The sequence below is a fragment of the Nomascus leucogenys genome, chromosome 6 (assembly GCF_006542625.1).
Source record: "Nomascus leucogenys isolate Asia chromosome 6, Asia_NLE_v1, whole genome shotgun sequence".
NCBI lineage: Eukaryota > Metazoa > Chordata > Mammalia > Primates > Hylobatidae > Nomascus > Nomascus leucogenys.
Genome location: NC_044386.1, coordinates 57,600,525 through 57,619,740, shown reverse-complemented (window position 1 = coordinate 57,619,740; position 19,216 = coordinate 57,600,525). Strand labels below are relative to the sequence as shown.

General features: G+C 42.0%; 1 protein-coding gene across 1 annotated transcript in view; it reads left to right on the top strand.

Annotated features, from left to right (window-relative positions):
* The window catches only part of PDIA3 (protein disulfide isomerase family A member 3), a 26,056-nt gene extending 6,840 nt beyond the window's left edge, over positions 1-19,216 (top strand). The window contains exons 2-13 of the mRNA XM_003266813.4: positions 256-334; positions 3,076-3,193; positions 8,206-8,313; positions 9,860-9,989; positions 12,245-12,361; positions 12,682-12,807; positions 13,507-13,689; positions 15,256-15,364; positions 16,284-16,412; positions 17,016-17,095; positions 17,290-17,347; positions 17,873-19,216. Of these exons, the coding sequence (XP_003266861.1) occupies positions 256-334; positions 3,076-3,193; positions 8,206-8,313; positions 9,860-9,989; positions 12,245-12,361; positions 12,682-12,807; positions 13,507-13,689; positions 15,256-15,364; positions 16,284-16,412; positions 17,016-17,095; positions 17,290-17,347; positions 17,873-17,986 (1,351 nt within the window). The 3' untranslated portion in view covers positions 17,987-19,216. The remainder of the gene's footprint in view (positions 1-255; positions 335-3,075; positions 3,194-8,205; positions 8,314-9,859; positions 9,990-12,244; positions 12,362-12,681; positions 12,808-13,506; positions 13,690-15,255; positions 15,365-16,283; positions 16,413-17,015; positions 17,096-17,289; positions 17,348-17,872) is intronic.

The following is a 19,216-nucleotide window of genomic DNA, read 5'->3' as shown; positions in this document are numbered from 1 at the left end:
TTGTATGCAGAAAATAGAGCTGCCCTGTGCTGAACCAGTACTATGGAGTCAACCTCAGTCTAGGGGTAGGACCTTTACCTTCTGAGAGTTCTGGTTTACTTTAACAATAATGAATGTTGTTCATGTGATGATTTTGCTTTTGGAAGTGTCTCTAGCTCAAAGGTAGTATTATAGTTTGAGATTCTTCCTAGTGAGACAACATTAACGAATTCATAGGATTAAACTGAGAATTTGGCTTTTTTAATACGTATATAGGTGTGGACACTGCAAGAGACTTGCTCCTGAGTATGAAGCTGCAGCTACCAGATTAAAAGGAATAGTCCCATTAGCAAAGGTAAGTACAGGTGGATTCTTCACTAAAGGACGTGAAGTATTTTAAAAAGTAGTTTGTTGTCTCAGCTTTGTTACATGGAAAAAGATAACAGTAATAAATAGTTTGTAAGATTAACATTCATTTTCTCTACTCTTATTCTGCTAAGAAGAGTGAGTACTAGTTTCTGGGCAAATACACAACTGACTTGTAGTTTTAAAAGATTAAAAGTAGTGGCTGGGCACGATGGCTCATGCCTGTAATCCCAGCACTTTGGGAGGCTGAGGTTGGGTGGATCACGAAGTCGAGAGATTGAGACCATCCTAGCCAACATGGCGAAACACTGTCTCAACTAAAAATACAAAAATTAGCTGGGCGTGATGGCACGCGCGTGTAGTCCCAGCTACTCAGGAGGCTGAGGCAGGAGAATTGCTTGAACCTAGGAGATGAAGGTTGCAGTGAGCCAAGATCGGGCCACTGCACTCCAGCCTGGTGACAGAGCGAGACTCCGTCTCAACAACAACAAAAAAAAAAATTGAAAAGTAGTGAGACTAAGGAAATTACTGGCATAAGAAGTACAATAGACCAGGTATGGTGGCTCACAGCTGTAATTCCAGCACTTTGGGATGATCACTTGAGGCCAGGAGTTTGTTGCCTGGGCAACAAAGCAAGACTTCATCTCTACAAAAAATTTAAAAAGCTGGGTGTGGTGGCTCACACCTGTAGTCCCAGCTTCTCAAAAGGCTGAAGCAGGAGGATTGCTTGAGGCTGCAGTGAACTATGACCACACTACTGGACTCCAGCCTAGGTGACAGAGTAAGACCCTGTCTCTTAAAAAAAAAAAAAAAAAAAAAAAAGTGTAATCCCAGTACTTTGGGAGGTCAAGGCAAGTAGATCACTTGAGACCAGCCTGGGCAACATGGCAAAATTCCATCTCTACTAAAGATATAGGCAGGCTTCCATAGTCGCAGCTACTCAGAGGCTGAGGTGGAAGGATTGCTTAAGCCAGAGAGGTTGAGGCTGCAGTGAGCTGTGATTGAGCCATTGCACTCTAGCCTGGGCAATAGAGCGAAACCCAGTCTCAAAAAAAAAAAAAGTAGTAAAGTATATGGTAAATAAGAATTAAAGATGGAAAGCAGAAGTACAGCTGTAAAGGTTAAAGTAATCATTGAGGCTGGGCACGGTGGCTCACGCCTGTAATCCCAGCACTTTGACAGGCTGAGGAGGGCGGATCACCTGAGGTCATGGTGAAACCCCGTCTCTACTAAAAAATATAAAAATTAGCCATGCGTGGTGGCAGGTGCCTGTAATCCCAGCTACTTGGAAGGCTGAGACAGAGGACAATCACTTGAACCCAGGGGGGGCGGAGGTTGCAGTGAGCTGAGATCATGCCACTGTACTCCAGCCTGGGCGACAGAGCAAGACTCCATCTCAAAAAATAATAATAATCTATGAGTAAATGAGTTGCCTAAACTGCCATACGATAATCACAATGATGGGAATACAAAAATGATATGAGGATATTGATGAAAATGTAACCAAATGGTCAACTGTAAACTTGGTATTTGTTTTTACAATCAAATTAATGCTTCCAGAATGTTGCCATTCTGTAGTAAACCTATAGTAGTTCTAGTCTAAAAGCTCATACCTCTGCCAGCCACAAATAGTTCATATATAAGGCTACTTTTGGAAACTACTTTTAATCCTATCAAGCAGCTTGCCATAGGAAAAAAAATTCAATCACAGCCAGGCGCTGTGGCTCACACCTGTAATCCCAGCACTTTGGGAGGCCAAAGTGGGTGGATCTCCTGAGGTCTGGAGTTCAAGACCAGCCTGGCCAACATGGTGAAACCCCGTCTCTACTAAAAATACAAAAATTAGCCAGGCGTAGTGGCCGGTGCCTATAATCCCAGCTACTCGGGAGGCTGAGGCAAGAGAATGGCTTGAACCTGTGGGGTGGAGGTTGCAGTGAGCCGAATTTGCGCCATTGTACTCCAGCCTGGGCAACAAGAGTGAAACTCCGTCTCAAAAAAAAAAAAAAAAAAAAGAAAAGAAAATTCAATCACAATTCCTACCTGTGTGACTATAGACACATTAATTTTCTGGATCTTAGTTTACCCATTTTAGAGCATAAGGATCATACTTCATAATCTTGTGGCGGTTAAATGAGATAATATATGCAAAGTACTTGTGCCTGGGTTGGAGTAAGTGGCTCGTTCCAGGAAATTATTTTCCTTCTTCCTGATAGGTCTCACTAGATCGGTTATGTTATGGTATAGCCCAGATTCAAACTAGCTCAGGGTACGTGTACAAGTATTGGTACCTTTGATAATAGCTCTAGATGATTTGCAAAATCAAATTACATTCCACCTAAAGGATATGTACCCCCATATCCTTTATGGTGATGGTCGTAATCAAAGTAAGTCACTGTTAATAATTTAAGTGATTTATCCCTCATGTGTTCTGAGGCGGAAAAAAGATGAAGACCACTGCTTTAGCTAATAGAGACTACAAGGGCAGAATTTAAACAGTAACTTTGCATTTTATGTGAGGCCTAGGAATCTCAATTTTAAAGAATTCCTTAGGCAGTTCTGATGTAGTTAGGCAAGCTCCAGTCTGCCTTTAAAATCTAATGTTCTATGGCATGTATGCCAAGAATTCCTTGATCCCCTTAGGATTTGACCAATCCTAGTATTTTGAGAATATAGGAAGAACCTGCAGCAAAAACTTGGATAAGAAAATAGTTTGTGTATTTTGATCTTTAGGTTGACTGCACTGCCAACACTAACACCTGTAATAAATATGGAGTCAGTGGATATCCAACCCTGAAGATATTTAGAGATGGTGAAGAAGCAGGTGCTTATGATGGACCTAGGACTGCTGGTAAGGATCCTGAATTACATTCTGGAAACTGATGTTAAGTACCTTATTCTTTGTAGTGTGAAACATAAAAATGTGTTTTTCTACACAGTATACTTTCAGTCTTAAAAATTCCTCATCTAAGAGGTCAGTTTGGTGGTAACAAAAGACCTCTCTAAATGAACAAATTATATAAGTAATATAGAAAATACACAAACTTGATTTATAAGGTCAGCTCGACATTTTTTCATTTTACAAATATTTATTGATTAATTACTGTGTGCCAGATATTCTAAATATACTAGGTGGTTGGCGTTTATTGATAAAACAGACAAGGTCCCTACTGTTGTGAAGCTTACATTCTGGTGGATGAGGGGGAGAAGGCAACAAACAAGTTTTAAAAATATAGATGAGCTGGGTGCAGTGGCACGTACCTATAGTTTTAGCTATTCAGGAGGCTGAGGTGAGAGACTCTTGAGCACAGCCTGGGCAATATAAGTTAGTCTCCATCTCCAATAAAAAGTTTGGGCCAGGGCCGGGCACGGTGGCTTACGCCTGTAATCCCAGCACTTTGGGAGGCTGAGGCAGGTGGATCACGAGGTCAGGAGATCAAGACCATCCTGGCTAACACGGTGAAACCCCATCTCTACTAAAAATACAAAAAATTAGCCAGGCGAGGTGGCGGGCACCTGTAGTCCTAGCTACTTGGGAGGCTGAGGCAGGAGAATGGGGTGAACCCGGGAGGCGGGGCTTGCAGTGAGCCAAGATCGCGCCACTGCACTCCAGCATGGGCGACAGAGCGAGACTCTGTCTCAAAAAAAAAAAAAGTGTGGGCCGGGCACAGTGGCTCACACCTGTAATCCCAGCACTTTGGGAGGCTGAGGTGGGCAGATCACGAGGTCAGGAATTTGAGACCAGCCTGGCCAGCATGGTGAAACCCCATTTCTACTAAAAATACAAAAATTAGCACTGGGCGTGGTGGCACATGCCTGTAATCCCAGCTACTTGGGAGGCTGAGGCAGGAGAATCACTTGAATCCAGGAGGCGGAGGTTGCAGTGGGCTGAGATCGTGTCACAGCACTCCAGCCCTGGGCGACAGAGCGAGACTCCATCTCCACAAAAAAAAAAAAAAAAGTGTGTGTTATCTCCATATATATATGGATAACCATCTCATACCCATTAGGATGGCTACTATTAAAAAAAAAACAAAACCAAAATAGGCTGGGCACGGTGGCTCACGCCTGTAATCCTAGCACTTTAGGAGGCTGAGGCTGGCGGATCACCTGAGGTTGGGAGTTCGAGACCAGCCTGACCAACATGGGGAAACCCTGTCTCTACTAAAAATACAAAATTAGCCAGGAGTGGTGGTGCATGCCTGTAATCCCAGCTACTCGGGAGGCTGAGGCAGGAGAATCGCTTGAATCTGGGAGGCGGAGGTTGCAGTGAGCCAAGATCATGCCATTGTACTCCAGCCTGGGCAACAAGAAGGAAACTGTCTCAAAACAACAACAACAAAATAGCCAATGTTGGTGTGGATGTAGAGAAATTGGAAACTTTGTGCGCTATTAGGAATGTAAAATGGGACAACCACTATGGAAAACACAGTATGGTGGTTCGTTTAAAAATTAAAAATAGGGCCGGGCCTCGTGGCTCATGCCTATAATCCCAGCACTTTGGGAGGCCAAGGCAGGCGGATTATTTGAGGTCAGGAGTTTGAGACCAGCCAAGACAACATAGTGAAACCCTCTCTCTACTAAAAATACAAAAATTAGCTGGGTGTGATGGCACATACCTGTAATCCCAGCTACCTGGGAGGCCGAGGCAGGAGGATCGCTTGAGCCCAGGAGGCAGAGGTTGTAGTGAGTCGAGATCGGGCCACTGCACTCCAGCCTGGGGAATAAAGCAAGACTCCGTCTCAAAAAAAAAAAAAAAAAAAAGATAAAAAAATTAAAAATAGAAGGCCAGGCACGGTAGCTCGTGACTGTAATCCCAGCTCTTTGGGAGGCCAAGGTAGGTAGATCACTTGAGGTCAGGAGTTCGAGACCAGCCTGGCCATCATGGTGAAACCCTGTCTCCACCAAAAAATACAAAAATTAGCTGGGCGTGGTGGTGGACACATGTAGTCCTAGCTACTTGAGAGGGTAAGGCAGGAGAATCGCTTGAACCTGGAAGGTGGAGGTTGCAGTGAGCTGAGATCACACCACTGCACTCCAGCCTGGGTGACAGAGTGAGACCCTGTCTCAAAAAAAATAAAAATGAAAATAAAATTACCAGGCCAGGCGTGGTGGCTCATGCCTGTAATCCCAGCACTTTGGGAGGCCGAGGTGGGCAGATCACAAGGTCAGGAGAGCGAGACCATCCTGGCTAACACATTGAAACCCTGTTTCGGCCGGGCGCGGTGGCTCATGCCTGTAATCCCAGCACTTTGGGAGGCCGAGGCAGGCGGATCACAAGGTCAGGAGATCGAGACCATCCTGGCTAACACGGTGAAACCCTGTCTCTACTAAAAATAAAAAAATTAGCCGGGCGAGGTGGCGGGAGCCTATAGTCCCAGCTACTCCGGAGGCTGAGGCAGGAGAATGGTGTGAACCCTGCGGGGCGGAGCCTGCAGTGAGCCGAAATCGCTCCACTGCACTCCAGCCTGCGCAACAGCAAGACTCCGTCTCAAAAAAAAAAAAAAAAAAAAAAAAAGAAAAGAAAAACCCTGTCTCTACTAAAAATACAAAAAATTAGCCGGGCACAGTGGCGGGTGCCTGTAGTTCCAGCTACTCGGGAGGCTGAGGCAGGAGAATGGCGTGAACCCAGGAGGCGGAGCTTGCAGTAAGCCGAGATAGCGCCACTGCAGTCTGGCCTGGGCGAAAGAGCGAGACTCTGTTTCAAAAATAAGTAAATAAATGAATAAATAAATAAAATTACCATATATATGATCCAGCTTCTGTATACCCACTTCTGAGTATACATTAAGTTCTCACTTAATGTTGTCTATAGATTCTTGGAAGCTGTGACTTTTAACTGAAACAACCTATAACAAAACTTGTTTTTTTTTCCTCATCAATGTTATAGGAAACAGTGTTATTCTAGGACTTGCTATGCATTCTTTCTTTGAAGTTGCAGTTTCTGAGAACATATGAATAATATTAAGTGAGGACTTATTGTATACCCAAAAGAAGATACTTGTACACCTACATCCACAGCAGCATTATTCATAGTAGCCAAAAGGTAGAAGTAACCCAAGTATCTATCAGTGAATGAATAGTAAACAAAATATGGTATATGCATCCAGTGGAAGATTATTCAGCCTTAAAGAAGAAAATTCTGACTACATGTTGCTATATGATTCCGCTTACATGAGGTAGCACAAATAGTATACAAAATTGTATGTTTAAAAATGGTTAACAAGGGCCGGGCATGGTGGCTCACGCCTGTAATCCCAGCACTTTGGGAGGTGGAGGTGGGCAGATCACGAGGTCAAGAGTTCAAGACCAGCCTGGCCAGCCAACATAGTGAAACCCTGTCTCTACTAAAAATACAAAAAATTAGCCGGGCGTGGTGGCAGAAGCCTGTAATTCCAGCTACTTGGGAGGCTGAGGCAGGAGAATTGCTTGAACCCAGGAGGCGGATGTTGCAGTGAGCCACTGCCTCAGTCGTGCCATTGCACTCCAGTCTGGGTGACGAGTGAAACTCCATCTCAAACAATCAGACAAAAAAATGGTTTAACAAGGCTCATGCCTGAAATCCCAGCACTTTGGGAAGCTGAGGCAGGTGGTTTGCTTGAGCCTAGGAGTTGGAGGCCATCCTGGGCAACATAGTGAGACCCTGTCTCTATAAAAATACAAAAAACTAGCCAGGTGTGATGGTGCATGCCTGTAGACCCGCCTACTCAGGAGACTGAGGCAAGAGGTCTGATTGACCCTGGGAGGTCGAGGCTGCAGTGAGCAATGATCATGTCACTGGACTCCAGCCTGGGTGACAGAAGGAGACCCTGTCTCAAAAAAAAAAAAAAAAAAAAATGGAAACAAATGTCCATCAGTTTTGCAATTGTGTCTGGTTAAATAAACTATGGTACATTTATAGTGAAACACTGTGCATTGTAATGTTTCTGTTAAAAAAAAAAAAAAACTTTGTTTGTTTGTTTGTTTGTTTGTTTGAGATGGAGTCTCACTCTGTCGCCCAGGGTGGAGTGCAGTGGCACGACCTCGGCTCACTGCAAGCTCCGCCTCCTGGGTTCACGCCATTCTCCTGCCTCAGCCTCCCCAGTAGCTGGGGACCACAGGCGCCTGCCACCACACCCAGCTAATTTTTTTGGTATTTTTAGTGGAGATGGGGTTTCACCATGTTAGCCAGGATGGTCTCGATCTCCTGATCTCGTGATCCGCCCACCTCGGCCTCCCAGAGTGCTGTGATTACAGGCGTGAGCCACCACGCCCTGCCAAAAAAACTTTTTAAAACAATAATAATAAAAAACGCTATGCTACTGTAATAAAAGGTTGAGGTAGCTGTGTATATATAATTGCCTGTTTATGCAGAAAATGTCTGGAAGGATATACAAGAAACTGAAATCTTGGCTGGGTGCGGTGGCTCACGCCTGTAATCCCAGCACTTTGGGAGGCCAAGGTAGGTGGATCACGAGGTCAGGAGATCGAGACCATCCTGTCTAACACGGTGAAACCCCATCTCTACTAAAAAAATACAAAAAAAAGCCAGGCGTGGTGGTGGGCACCTGTAGTCCCAGCTACTCGGGAGGCTGAGGTAGGAGAATGGCGTGAACACGGGAGGCAGAGCTTGTAGTGAGCTGAGATTGTGCCACTGCACTCCAGCCTGGGCAACAGAGCGAGACTCTGTCTCAAAAAAAAAAAAAAAAAAAAAGAAAGAAACTGAAATCTTATAAGGAGGAAACTGGGTGACTAGGGACAAGGGTGGCAAGAAGACTTCATCATACACCCTTTTGTACCTTCTGAATTGTGAATCATGAATAATTGCCTTCTCAAAAATTATAAATAAGTTGTGTTGTTATAACTTTTATTTTGACTTCTAAGATGGAATTGTCAGCCACCTGAAGAAGCAGGCAGGACCAGCTTCAGTGCCTCTCAGGACTGAGGAAGAATTTAAGAAATTCATTAGTGATAAAGATGCATCTATAGTAGGTAAGTAGCAAATATTAAACCGTGCCACAGAATTGTCAGTTTGGTTTCCAGAACCCTCCATGTCTGGGAAAGCCACAGAATTAAACCAGTTAAGGAAACCTTGGGGCAGTTGAAAAGGCAACTGACAGAATTGGGTCAGCAATTACTATAATGCACTATAGTACATTATATAATTACTATATAATGTAATTATAATGTGGGGGGCAATTGGTGTTTTATTTGAGTGGGTTTATGTTCTTATAGATGTAAAGGTTTAATTTCAATTAAAGGACTAGGAGAGGTGGGTGTGGGGGAAAAAAAGGACTAGGATAGGAATATCTTCAGCATTTTCTAATGCTTCTTAAACTCTGAGATTTAACTCATAATAGGGTAGTTATGACTGAAAATAAGGTTTTAAGGTAGGAAGATACAAGTAAATAATAAACTTCTGCTATTTTCACAATAATTAGGGAACTTAAAATTTAAAATCAGATTGCTAGGATTTGTCTTGTTTTGCAGCATTCATTGCTTTCTCATGTGTTGCAGTATCTCATTTTTAAATGACATGAGCCAGTTAAACACTTTCTGCATCTTAGATGTTCATTGTTTTGTTTTTTAAATGTGATATATGATAAATTTGACTAAAAAATAAATTTAAACATAAAAGCTATGTTTGTGCTTCTCTTAGTCTCCTAATTACTGTAATAAAACTGACTTTCGCCTGGCTCAGTGGCTCACACCTGTAATCCCAGCACTTTGGGAGGCTGAAGCGGGCGGATCACCTGAGGTCGGGAGTCTGAGACCAACCTGACCAACATGGAGAAACCCCGTCTCTACTAAAAATACAAAATTAGCCGAGCATGATGGCGCATGCCTGTAATCTCAGCTACTTGGGAGGCTGAGGCAGGAGAATCGCTTGAACCCGGGAGGCAGAGGTTGGGGTGAGCTAAGATCGCGCCATTGTACTCCAGCCTGGGCAACAAGAGCAAAACTCTTGCAAAAAAAAAAAAAAAAAAAAAAAAGTGACTTTCTGGCAGCAGAATATGGTTTACTGTTTAAATTTGGCTAAAAGCCACTTTTTACCATCTACATTTTACTGATTCTTTATATTTTACAAGCAGTTAGCATGTATTTACTAAACATTTATGTTTTAGTCACTTTTCTAAATGAGTAGTTCTAAAGACAAATATAGAGAAGGAAAAAAATTGGTTGAAGTGGTTTACAGTTTATTTTGACATATCATCTTAATTTAATCCTTCTGATACCTGAAATAGTCCCTGAAACTCTTAAGTTAAGCAGTTTGCCCAAATTTGTTCAATTATGGGAAGGTAGAATGAAGACTTGAACACTGACAAATTTTCTCCCTTGGCTCTCTCAAAAAATGTTTCTGTAAAGGGTAGAGGGAAAATTCTCATCTTAAATATTGTGCCTGTCTGAGGTAGTCATGGCAAAGCAGACCCAGTCCTCAAAGTAGAATGAAACCCTTGAAAAATAGACGTTTATGGTTTGGAATGTCTATCTGTCAGCACTTATTGCTTCTTCCTCGTGTTTAATATTTTCTGTATAGGTTTTTTCCATGATTCATTCAGTGAAGCTCACTCCGAGTTCCTAAAAGCAGCCAGCAACTTGAGGGATAACTACCGATTTGCACATACGAATGTTGAGTCTCTGGTGAACGAGTATGATGATAATGGAGAGTAAGTGACTGAGTTGAATCTCCTTACCAAGTATTATTGTGTGAACTGGTGATATTGATTGATTGATTGATTGGGACAAGGTTTCACTCTTGTCACCCAGGCTGGAGTGCAGTGGTACAATCTCTGCTCACTGCAGCCTCCGCCTCCCAGGTTCAAACGATTCTCATGTCTCAACCTCCTGAGTAGCTGGGAGTACAGGCACGCGCCACCACACCCGGCTAATTTTTGTATTTTTAGTAGAGACAGGGTTTCACCATGTTGCCCAGGCTGGTCTCAAATTCCTGGCCTCAAGTGATCCACCCACCTCGGCCTCCCAAAGTGCTGAGATTACAGGCATGAGCCACCACACCCAGCTGAATTGGTCATTTTTATACCTATTTTTTTCCCAAGGGTTTATTGAGTACTTTCAAGGCATTATGCAACATGCCAGAAACTATTGCTGCCTTCAAGGACCATTCCTCTATCTAGTAAAGGGAGATTGTATACATGAACATATATAAAAATGAAAGTGTAAGTGTATGTAGAACTATATACAGAGTGGTTGGAAGTACAAAAGAGGAAGTGTTTCTTTCTTCTTTTGGGGTAAGGGGGTAATATCAGAAAAATTCATAGAAGGGGTGACTCTTGAAGGATCAGTTTTCTCTGGAAGGTTATGGCCTTCGAAATAAAAATTATTCCAGATAGAGCACCAGGAGTGAAGGCCTTGAGATGTAAGATAGCCTAGGCATGTTGGGGCCCATAGTACTGCTAGAGTATTGTTTGTGATTGAGATCATAATGAAAGATAAGATTGGAGTATTTAGCAGAGACCAAATTATAAATTTTAAGTGCCATATAAAAGAGCTTTGATTTTTATCTTTTAGACATTTTGAGAACCATTGAAAGACTTTGGGCTGGGGAGTAATGCCTAGTGTTCCATTATTGGAATACTGAGCTTGTGGGAGTTATTTATATCCTCCTGCTCAAGGTCATTGCCAAGGTCTGATCTTTCACAAAAACAATTTGCAACCTCCCGCGTAAATGGGTTAAATTTGTGAAGAAGTCACTGGCAACCACATGATAATGGTTTGAAGGGGGAGTGGTGCAAGGCATTCTAAGGATTCTAAGGAGAATTCTAAGGATTATAAGGAGAATCTAAACTAGGATTACATGTGAGAGTCTAAACTCGGTCAGCAGCATTAGTGGCAATGGATAGGAAGGGGTGAGTATAAAAAATGTAAACAATAGTCACTAACCATGTATGAAAAGAAGATTTAGAGTAAGTTTGAGTTTTTTTTTTTTATTTTTTTCAGACAGAGTCTCGCCCTTGTTGCCCAGGCTGGAGTGCGGTGGCGCAATCTTGGCTCACTACAACCTCCGCCTCCTGGGTTCAAGTGATTCTCCTGCCTCAGCCTCCTGAGTAGCTAGAATTACAGTTGTGCACCACCACACCTGGCTAGTTTTTGTGTTTTTAGTAGAGACAGGGTTTCGTTATATTGGCCAGTCTGGTCTCAAACTCCTGACCTTAGGTGATCTGTCTTCCTTGGGCTCCCAAAGTGTTGGGATTACAGGCATGAGCCACCACACCCGGCCTGCTATTGTTTCTAAAGGTTTGAAAATCTACTCTAACCCCCTTTTGAGATAATGAAAAAGCTGAAGCCCAGAAGGATTAAATTGAGACCTGGTCCAATGTGTTTGGAATTAGTTGGGGAACTATGATTAGAACCACGTTCTCTTAATTTTCCAACCCAAAATTTATTAAACCCTGTACCCAATTATTGCACTTAAGATTAAGGCGGTTAGCATCTTAGTGTTAATGAAAAGGTCATGTTGCTGAATCTGTGGTACTAGAAAAGAGTCCTTATGTACTTAGATGTTGCTAGTTAAAAGTGGCAGCAAAAATAGATAGTCTGAGCTTTACATGAAATATGGGAACTCCGCCTGTAATCCCAGCATTTTTGGAGGCTGAGATGGGAGGATCACTTGAGCCTGGGAGTTCAAGATTACCCTTGGTAACATGGTGAGACCCCCATCTCTACAAAAATTTAAAAAATAAATTAGTTGTGCATGGTGGTGCACACCTGTGTTCTCAGCTATTTAGGCAGCTAATGTAGGGGGATCACTTGAGCCTAGGAGTTGAAGGCTACAGTGAGCTATGATCACACCACTGCACTCCAGCCTGAGCAAGAGAGCGAAACCCTATCTCAAAGAAAAAAAAAAAAGATGGGAGACAGTTCTTCTATCTGCCTACTGAGACTTTTTTTTTTTTTTTTTAAGGGGTATCATCTTATTTCGTCCTTCACATCTCACTAACAAGTTTGAGGACAAGACTGTGGCATATACAGAGCAAAAAATGACCAGTGGCAAAATTAAAAAGTTTATCCAGGAAAACATGTGAGTACTACTTTGTATCTTGTCTGGGATTTATTTGCCTGATTTTAGTTTGTTTACCTCAGTTATTAAGCAGAGCTATATTTTGGCTTAAACTGTCTATTCGGGGGGATTGTAATAATAATAGTTTGAGTTTATATTAAAGCAGTAATGTATGGGTGTTAGAACTCCTATTGTCATCCTGTAAGGTATATATTGCTCAGTACTTGTCCTAAATGTTTAAAATCTCTTTCCTTCATAAATGCTATCAGTTATTTTGTGGCAACTTTATGATATAGCTAAAAACTTGCCAAGCCAGTTGATAATGGATTATTTCATTTCAGTTTTGGTATCTGTCCTCACATGACAGAAGACAATAAAGATTTGATACAGGGCAAGGACTTACTTATTGCTTACTATGATGTGGACTATGAAAAGAATGCTAAAGGTTCCAACTACTGGAGAAACAGGTAATAAGAATTAAGTTTTTCCCTTATGAACAAGTTTACCCAATGTATAAATAGTCCCTTCTAACATTCTTGTTGGTTCCTTAAGAATCTGTAAAACAATAAATGGTTCCTTAAGAAGATGTAAAAAAAAAAAAAAAAAAAAAAAAATTAAAATAACTATCCTGTTACCATGTGTGGTATAAAAGCAGGAAAGAATGGGAACATTTGGCTTCCAAATACTACATTTGAAGTCATAAGGACAAATAAACTGTTTTCACAATCTGTTGGGCATGTATTTTGTAGGTGTTTCTTTGCTTTGTGACACAGTGACTCTAAGTAGAAGGTGGAAATTTGATATAAAATGCACTTAAAACATTGTGCTTACTTGCACATTGAGACTGTCAGCGCATTTTACCCTTACAAATTTTCTTTTCAGATCAGTCATTATGCCTATAATAGATTTCAGTTATATATTACAGCAAGATTTAGCAGGAATGCACCAGTTGATTGGGTATCACCAATTTGCCAGTGAAGTTCAGTAAGGCATTGAAGTATATCATAACCCTGTGTCAGTGCCCAAGAGCTCAGACTGTTCAGACTGATTCCAGAAGGCTAGAACTATAGAACTTAGTCTTTGCTTTCCAATCACTTGCTTCTTAGTTTCAAAAGTGCTTGACCACCCTGTATAGTCTTGGCACAAATGTCTCTTGTTTCCCACAGGGTAATGATGGTGGCAAAGAAATTCCTGGATGCTGGGCACAAACTCAACTTTGCTGTAGCTAGCCGCAAAACTTTTAGCCATGAACTTTCTGATTTTGGCTTGGAGAGCACTGCTGGAGAGATTCCTGTTGTTGCTATCAGAACTGCTAAAGGAGAGAAGTTTGTCATGCAGGAGGAGTTCTCGTGAGTTGCTAGTTGGGCTTTGATTCTCCAAGGCAATTATTAAAGCCTTTTATACTACAAAGGATTTCTAAAGAACAATAACCCTGGAATGTGAAGATAGGTCTTTTAATCAAGACCTATGACTGTCATTTTTCTCAATTTAAATATAGGTACTTTAGGCCAGGCGCAGTGGCTCACGCCTGTAATCCCAGCGCTTTGGGAGGCTGAGGTGGGCGGATCGCCTAAGGTCGGGAGTTCGAGACCAGCCTGACCAACATAGAGAAACCCCGTCTCTACTAAAAATGCAAAAAAATTAGCCAGGCACGGTGGTGCATGCCTGTAATCCCAGGTACTCGGGAGGCTGAGGCAGGAGAATTGCTTGAACCTGGGAGGTGGAGGTTGCAGTGAGCCAAGATCGCGCCATTGCACTCTGGCCTGGCAACAAGAGCGAAACTCGGTCTCAAAAAAAATAAATAAAAAAAAATAAATAAATACATATAGGTACTTTAAGGATTATGATCCTTAATGAATTCTGAAAACTAATAAAAGGATGGCAGGTTGGAATTCTTACATGACTCCACTTGGTCATTAGAAATAGCAGATAAAGGCTGAGTGCAGTGGCTCACCCCTGTAATCCCAGCACTTTGGGAGGCCAAGGCATGTGGATCACTTGAAGTCAGGAGTTCAAGACCAGCCTGGCCCACATAGTGAAACCCCGTCTCTACTAAAAATACAAAAATTAGCCGGGTGTGACAGTGCGCACCTGTAATTCCAGCTACTGGGGAGGCTGAGGCACCAGAATCACTTGAACCTGGGAGGCAGAGGTTGCAGTGAGCCGAGATCATGCCACTGTTCTCCAGCCTGGGTGACAGAGCAAGACTGTGTCTCAAAAAAATAAAGAAATAGATAAGATTGGACAGCCTCCTTTGGGCCAGATGTGGTGGCTCGCACCCTATAATCCCAGCACTTTGGGAGGCTGAGGCAGGAAGATCACTTGAGCCCATGAGTTTGAGGCCAGCCTGGGCAACATAGCAAGACCCTGTCTCTAAAAAATTTTAAAATCCAAAAAAAGATTGAACAGTCTCCTTGATACTGATGTAATTTCAAACCAAACCATTCCCCCCTCATCCCTACAGAATGTATTTTCTTTTTGAAATACTATGTGGGTCTAAAGTAAATTCAGAATCGGGAAGATCTTAAGACCAGAAACAATTTTTACCCTCACTTTCTGAGATTTTGGGAGATTGAGACAAGAGAAAATCTTCCTTGTGAGCCAGTCAATAAAACAAAATAGTGTAAACACACACTATGCTCCAGAGCAATAAGACCTGGTTCTTTTACAAAAATGAATCTCCAGAAGACCAATGATTATCCTTTCTCTGAACTTTCTAATCCACAAAGAATACACTGGAAATAAAAGGAACGGTTTGTTTCTTCAGTCAGTAGTTCTGCATATTGAGAGATAAGAGTCCCCTTTTTTTAGCCTTGAAAAGCTAAAATACATAGTAACTGTTCAAAGAAATTGGCTGTAGTTTTCTCAGTGGTGGGAATAGATTAACAAGCCTTACCCTTGTTTTCCAATTGTAGGCGTGATGGGAAGGCTCTGGAGAGGTTCCTGCAGGATTACTTTGATGGCAATCTGAAGAGATACCTGAAGTCTGAACCTATCCCAGAGAGCAATGATGGGCCTGTAAAGGTGAGGTGCTCACAGCCTCATCAAGCTATGAGCAATTGCCTCTCCTCATTTCTTTGTTCCAAAACTGTGGGGTCTAAATGAAGACTTTGTTGGCCATCTCTTTTTTTTTTTGTCCTTACTCCCGAGTCATAAAATAAGCATTGGCAGGCCAAGCGGTAGCTCATGCCTGTAATCCCAGCACTTTGGGAGGCAAAGGCGGGCACATCACAAGGTCAATAGTTTGAGACCAGCCTGTCCAGCATGGTGAAACCCCGTCTCTACTAAAAATACAAAAAAATCAGCCAGGCATGGTGGCAGTCGCCTGTAATCCCAGCTACTCGGGAGGCTGAGGCAGGAGAATCGCTTGAACCCGGGAAGCAGAGGTTGCAGTGAGTCGAGATTATGCCACTGCACTCCAGCCTGGGCGACAAGAGCGAAACTCCATCTCAAAAAAAAAAAAAAAAGCATTGGCAGGGCTCATAATGCTTGGTAGGGGCAAGAGTATAAAGCCTGCGTAGAATTTTCTGATGAAATTTATATTGGGCTAAGTTACTCTTGAGGATAGAGCAACCCCTAAGAACAGTGCTTTGAATTTTTTTATAGAGATGTGGTCCTACTCTGTTGCCTCAGCCTTCTGAGTAGCTTGGACTGCAGGCATGTGCCACCAAGCTTGGCTTGAAATTATTTTAAGGAACGGTTGGGTAGCACTTCTATGTCCTGTAACTTCCTGAACATAGTTTGACAGGTGACAGACATAGGAACGAGTTGGTATCTAGTGAATGACAACATCTTTAATACAATCTGTAAATGTCATTTGGGTTTCCATGACTTATTTTCCATGGTAACACATCAAATTAGAGAGGGATTGGGTCTAGGAACAAATACAGTTGTGAATTTATTTTTTTATGTTACCAACTAGAGATTCTTCTGTGTTTTTCAGGTAGTGGTAGCAGAGAATTTTGATGAAATAGTGAATAATGAAAATAAAGATGTGCTGATTGAATTTTATGCCCCTTGGTGTGGTCACTGTAAGAACCTGGAGCCCAAGTATAAAGAACTTGGTGAGAAGGTAAGTGTGAACCCTATTCTGAGGATAACATTTAAGCGGGAGCAGTAAGTTTATATATGTATTCAGTATGGGCTAATTTGCTTGGTTCCTAAGTACTGATAGATTTTTTTCCCAATTACTTGCTTTTTACTCACTTTCTCTTGACTGCCCCCTAGTGCTCCAGCCTGTGCAGTGCCTGAAATACCCACTTCTAACATTCCATTCCTCAGACTCAATCTAGATAATGGTTAAAAATATCTAAGGACTTCTGAATTTTGGTAATGGCTTACATGAATCTATATGGTCCTTCATCTTAAAACATTTGGCTTAGCCCCTGTAATGTCTTATTTAGACCAGGTAAATTTGAAGGTGGCAATATGTAGAGTCTTAATACAAGAGAAAAAAGGGAAGCTTGTGGAAAGTGAAGTACTACCATCTGCAAACCACTCTTCCCACCTGAACAGCAGTTTATCTGCTGGAATTACAGGTGCGCACCACCACACCCGGCTAATTTTTGTATTTTTAGTGTTGGAAGAATGAGATTGTTTTAAGTCTTGAATTGACTAAGTGTCCCTCTGTCACTGAAAACTCGAAATGTAAACATTTAACCTGTTTTATTAACAGCTCAGCAAAGACCCAAATATCGTCATAGCCAAGATGGATGCCACAGCCAATGATGTGCCTTCTCCATATGAAGTCAGAGGGTAAGTGGATTAAAAATTAACAAAAGTGTCTAGGCAATAGATAGGAATAAAGCTTGTAACCACCAGGAAATCATTACTAGACATAGTTTTCATATTCCAGTTGAAGGCAGAACCACTGATTCCTTCTTGGCTTAAGAGTTCTGCAGCATGGGCCCACATAACTGCTTGAAATTAATGAATGTTTCTTTCCCTAGTTTTCCTACCATATACTTCTCTCCAGCCAACAAGAAGCTAAATCCAAAGAAATATGAAGTAAGTGAATTGTCCCATATCCCCACAAATATATACACAGACATAAACACACACTCTTAAACATAGTTCTTTAATTGGGTTTATTTATTTATTTATTTATTTTTTTGAGACGGAGTTTCGCTCTTGTTGCCTGGGCTGGAGTGCAATGGCATGATCTCGGCTCACCGTTCAAGCGATTCTCCTGCCTCAGCCTCCCGAGTAGCTGGGATTACAGGCATGCGCCACCACCCTGGCTAATTTTGTATTTTTAGTAGAGATGGGGTTTCTCCATGTTGGTCAGGCTGGTCTTGAACTCCTGACCTCAGGTGATCCACCTGCCTTGGCCTCCCAAAGTGTTGGGATTACAGGCGTGAGCCACCATGCCAGGCTAATTGGGTTTATTTAACTAAAAACTCTTTAAACTCTCATGGGCAGTATATGTGGCTGCTAATATGCTTTTATAAACTCAGAAGTCTTCCTGTTTGGGTGGGGCAGATCAGGGTTCTTTAAAAAGTTACATTTTTAAGGTAATCTTTCTGTTTTCAGGGTGGCCGTGAATTAAGTGATTTTATTAGCTATCTACAACGAGAAGCTACAAACCCCCCTGTAATTCAAGAAGAAAAACCCAAGAAGAAGAAGAAGGCACAGGAGGATCTCTAAAGCAGTAGCCAAACACCACTTTGTAAAAGGACTCTTCCACCAGAGATGGGAAAACCATTGGGGAGGACTAGGACCCATATGGGAATTATTACCTCTCAGGGCCGAGAGGATAGAATGGATATAATCTGAATCCTGTTAAATTTTCTCTAAACTGTTTCTTAGCTGCACTGTTTATGGAAATACCAGGACCAGTTTATGTTTGTGGTTTTGGGAAAAATTATTTGTTTTGAGGGGAATGTTGTGGGGGTGGGGTTGAGTTGGGGGTATTTTCTAATTTTTTTTGTACATTTGGAACAGTGACAATAAATGAGACCCCTTTAAACTGTCTTATTTTCCACAAGATTGAGAACCAGATGTTCTCTACACACGATCACTGTTCAATAGAGCTTTCTTCAGTGATGGAAATGCTCTGTAATCTACACTGTTCAGTACAGGTAGCTATGGAGCATCTGAAATATGGCTAGAAACTACATTTTTAGTTTTCATTAATTTAAATAGCCGTACAGTTGCCACCATACTGGTCACTGCAGCTGTAGACTGACTGACTGGGTCCATAGTTCATCAAAATTTATTATCTCTTTCTCTCCTTACATGTTTATTGCCCAGGCCTACCCTGGTGATTAGAACAGCTGAAGGGCCTTTCTTATTAGGCTGTCCCTGCCCTAAGGATGGGTTCCTGTTTATCCTTGCCACGCAGCTGAGCTTACTGCATGTTTATACCCCCCAAGGACTGTTCTCTGCCCAGAAATGCCCTGTCAAGAGTGTGGCATCACGCGGTTTCATCCAAGTTGTTTCAGGAATTGCTGACACTGCTGGGTGCAGTTCTATCCCCCAAAGCCTAGGGTGTGGCCCTTTAACTTCCCCTCCAGTAGAACTGGGAAAGGCAGTATCATTCCTAGTTATGAGTGAAGCATCCACTTTCTTTTGTAACAATGAGGAACAGAAAGGATAGGACTGAAGAGTGATCTTTTGTCCAACTAAACCATTTATCTCCTTTTGTAGGTAAATTCAAATCCTACCCAGTTATAGTTTTCAGTCACTGGATATTCCAGGTAGGAGCCCTACTTTAGGTGATCCTACAACTCCTATGTTCAGAAAAGAATTTTCTTCCTACTATATAATTACAGTATTTAGCTGTCAATTTTAAGATGAATTTGGTGAGCCTTATAGCAAAGTATGTATCTTGGTCATGCACAAAGCTTGGAAAAAGTAAAAGATACCTAAACCATA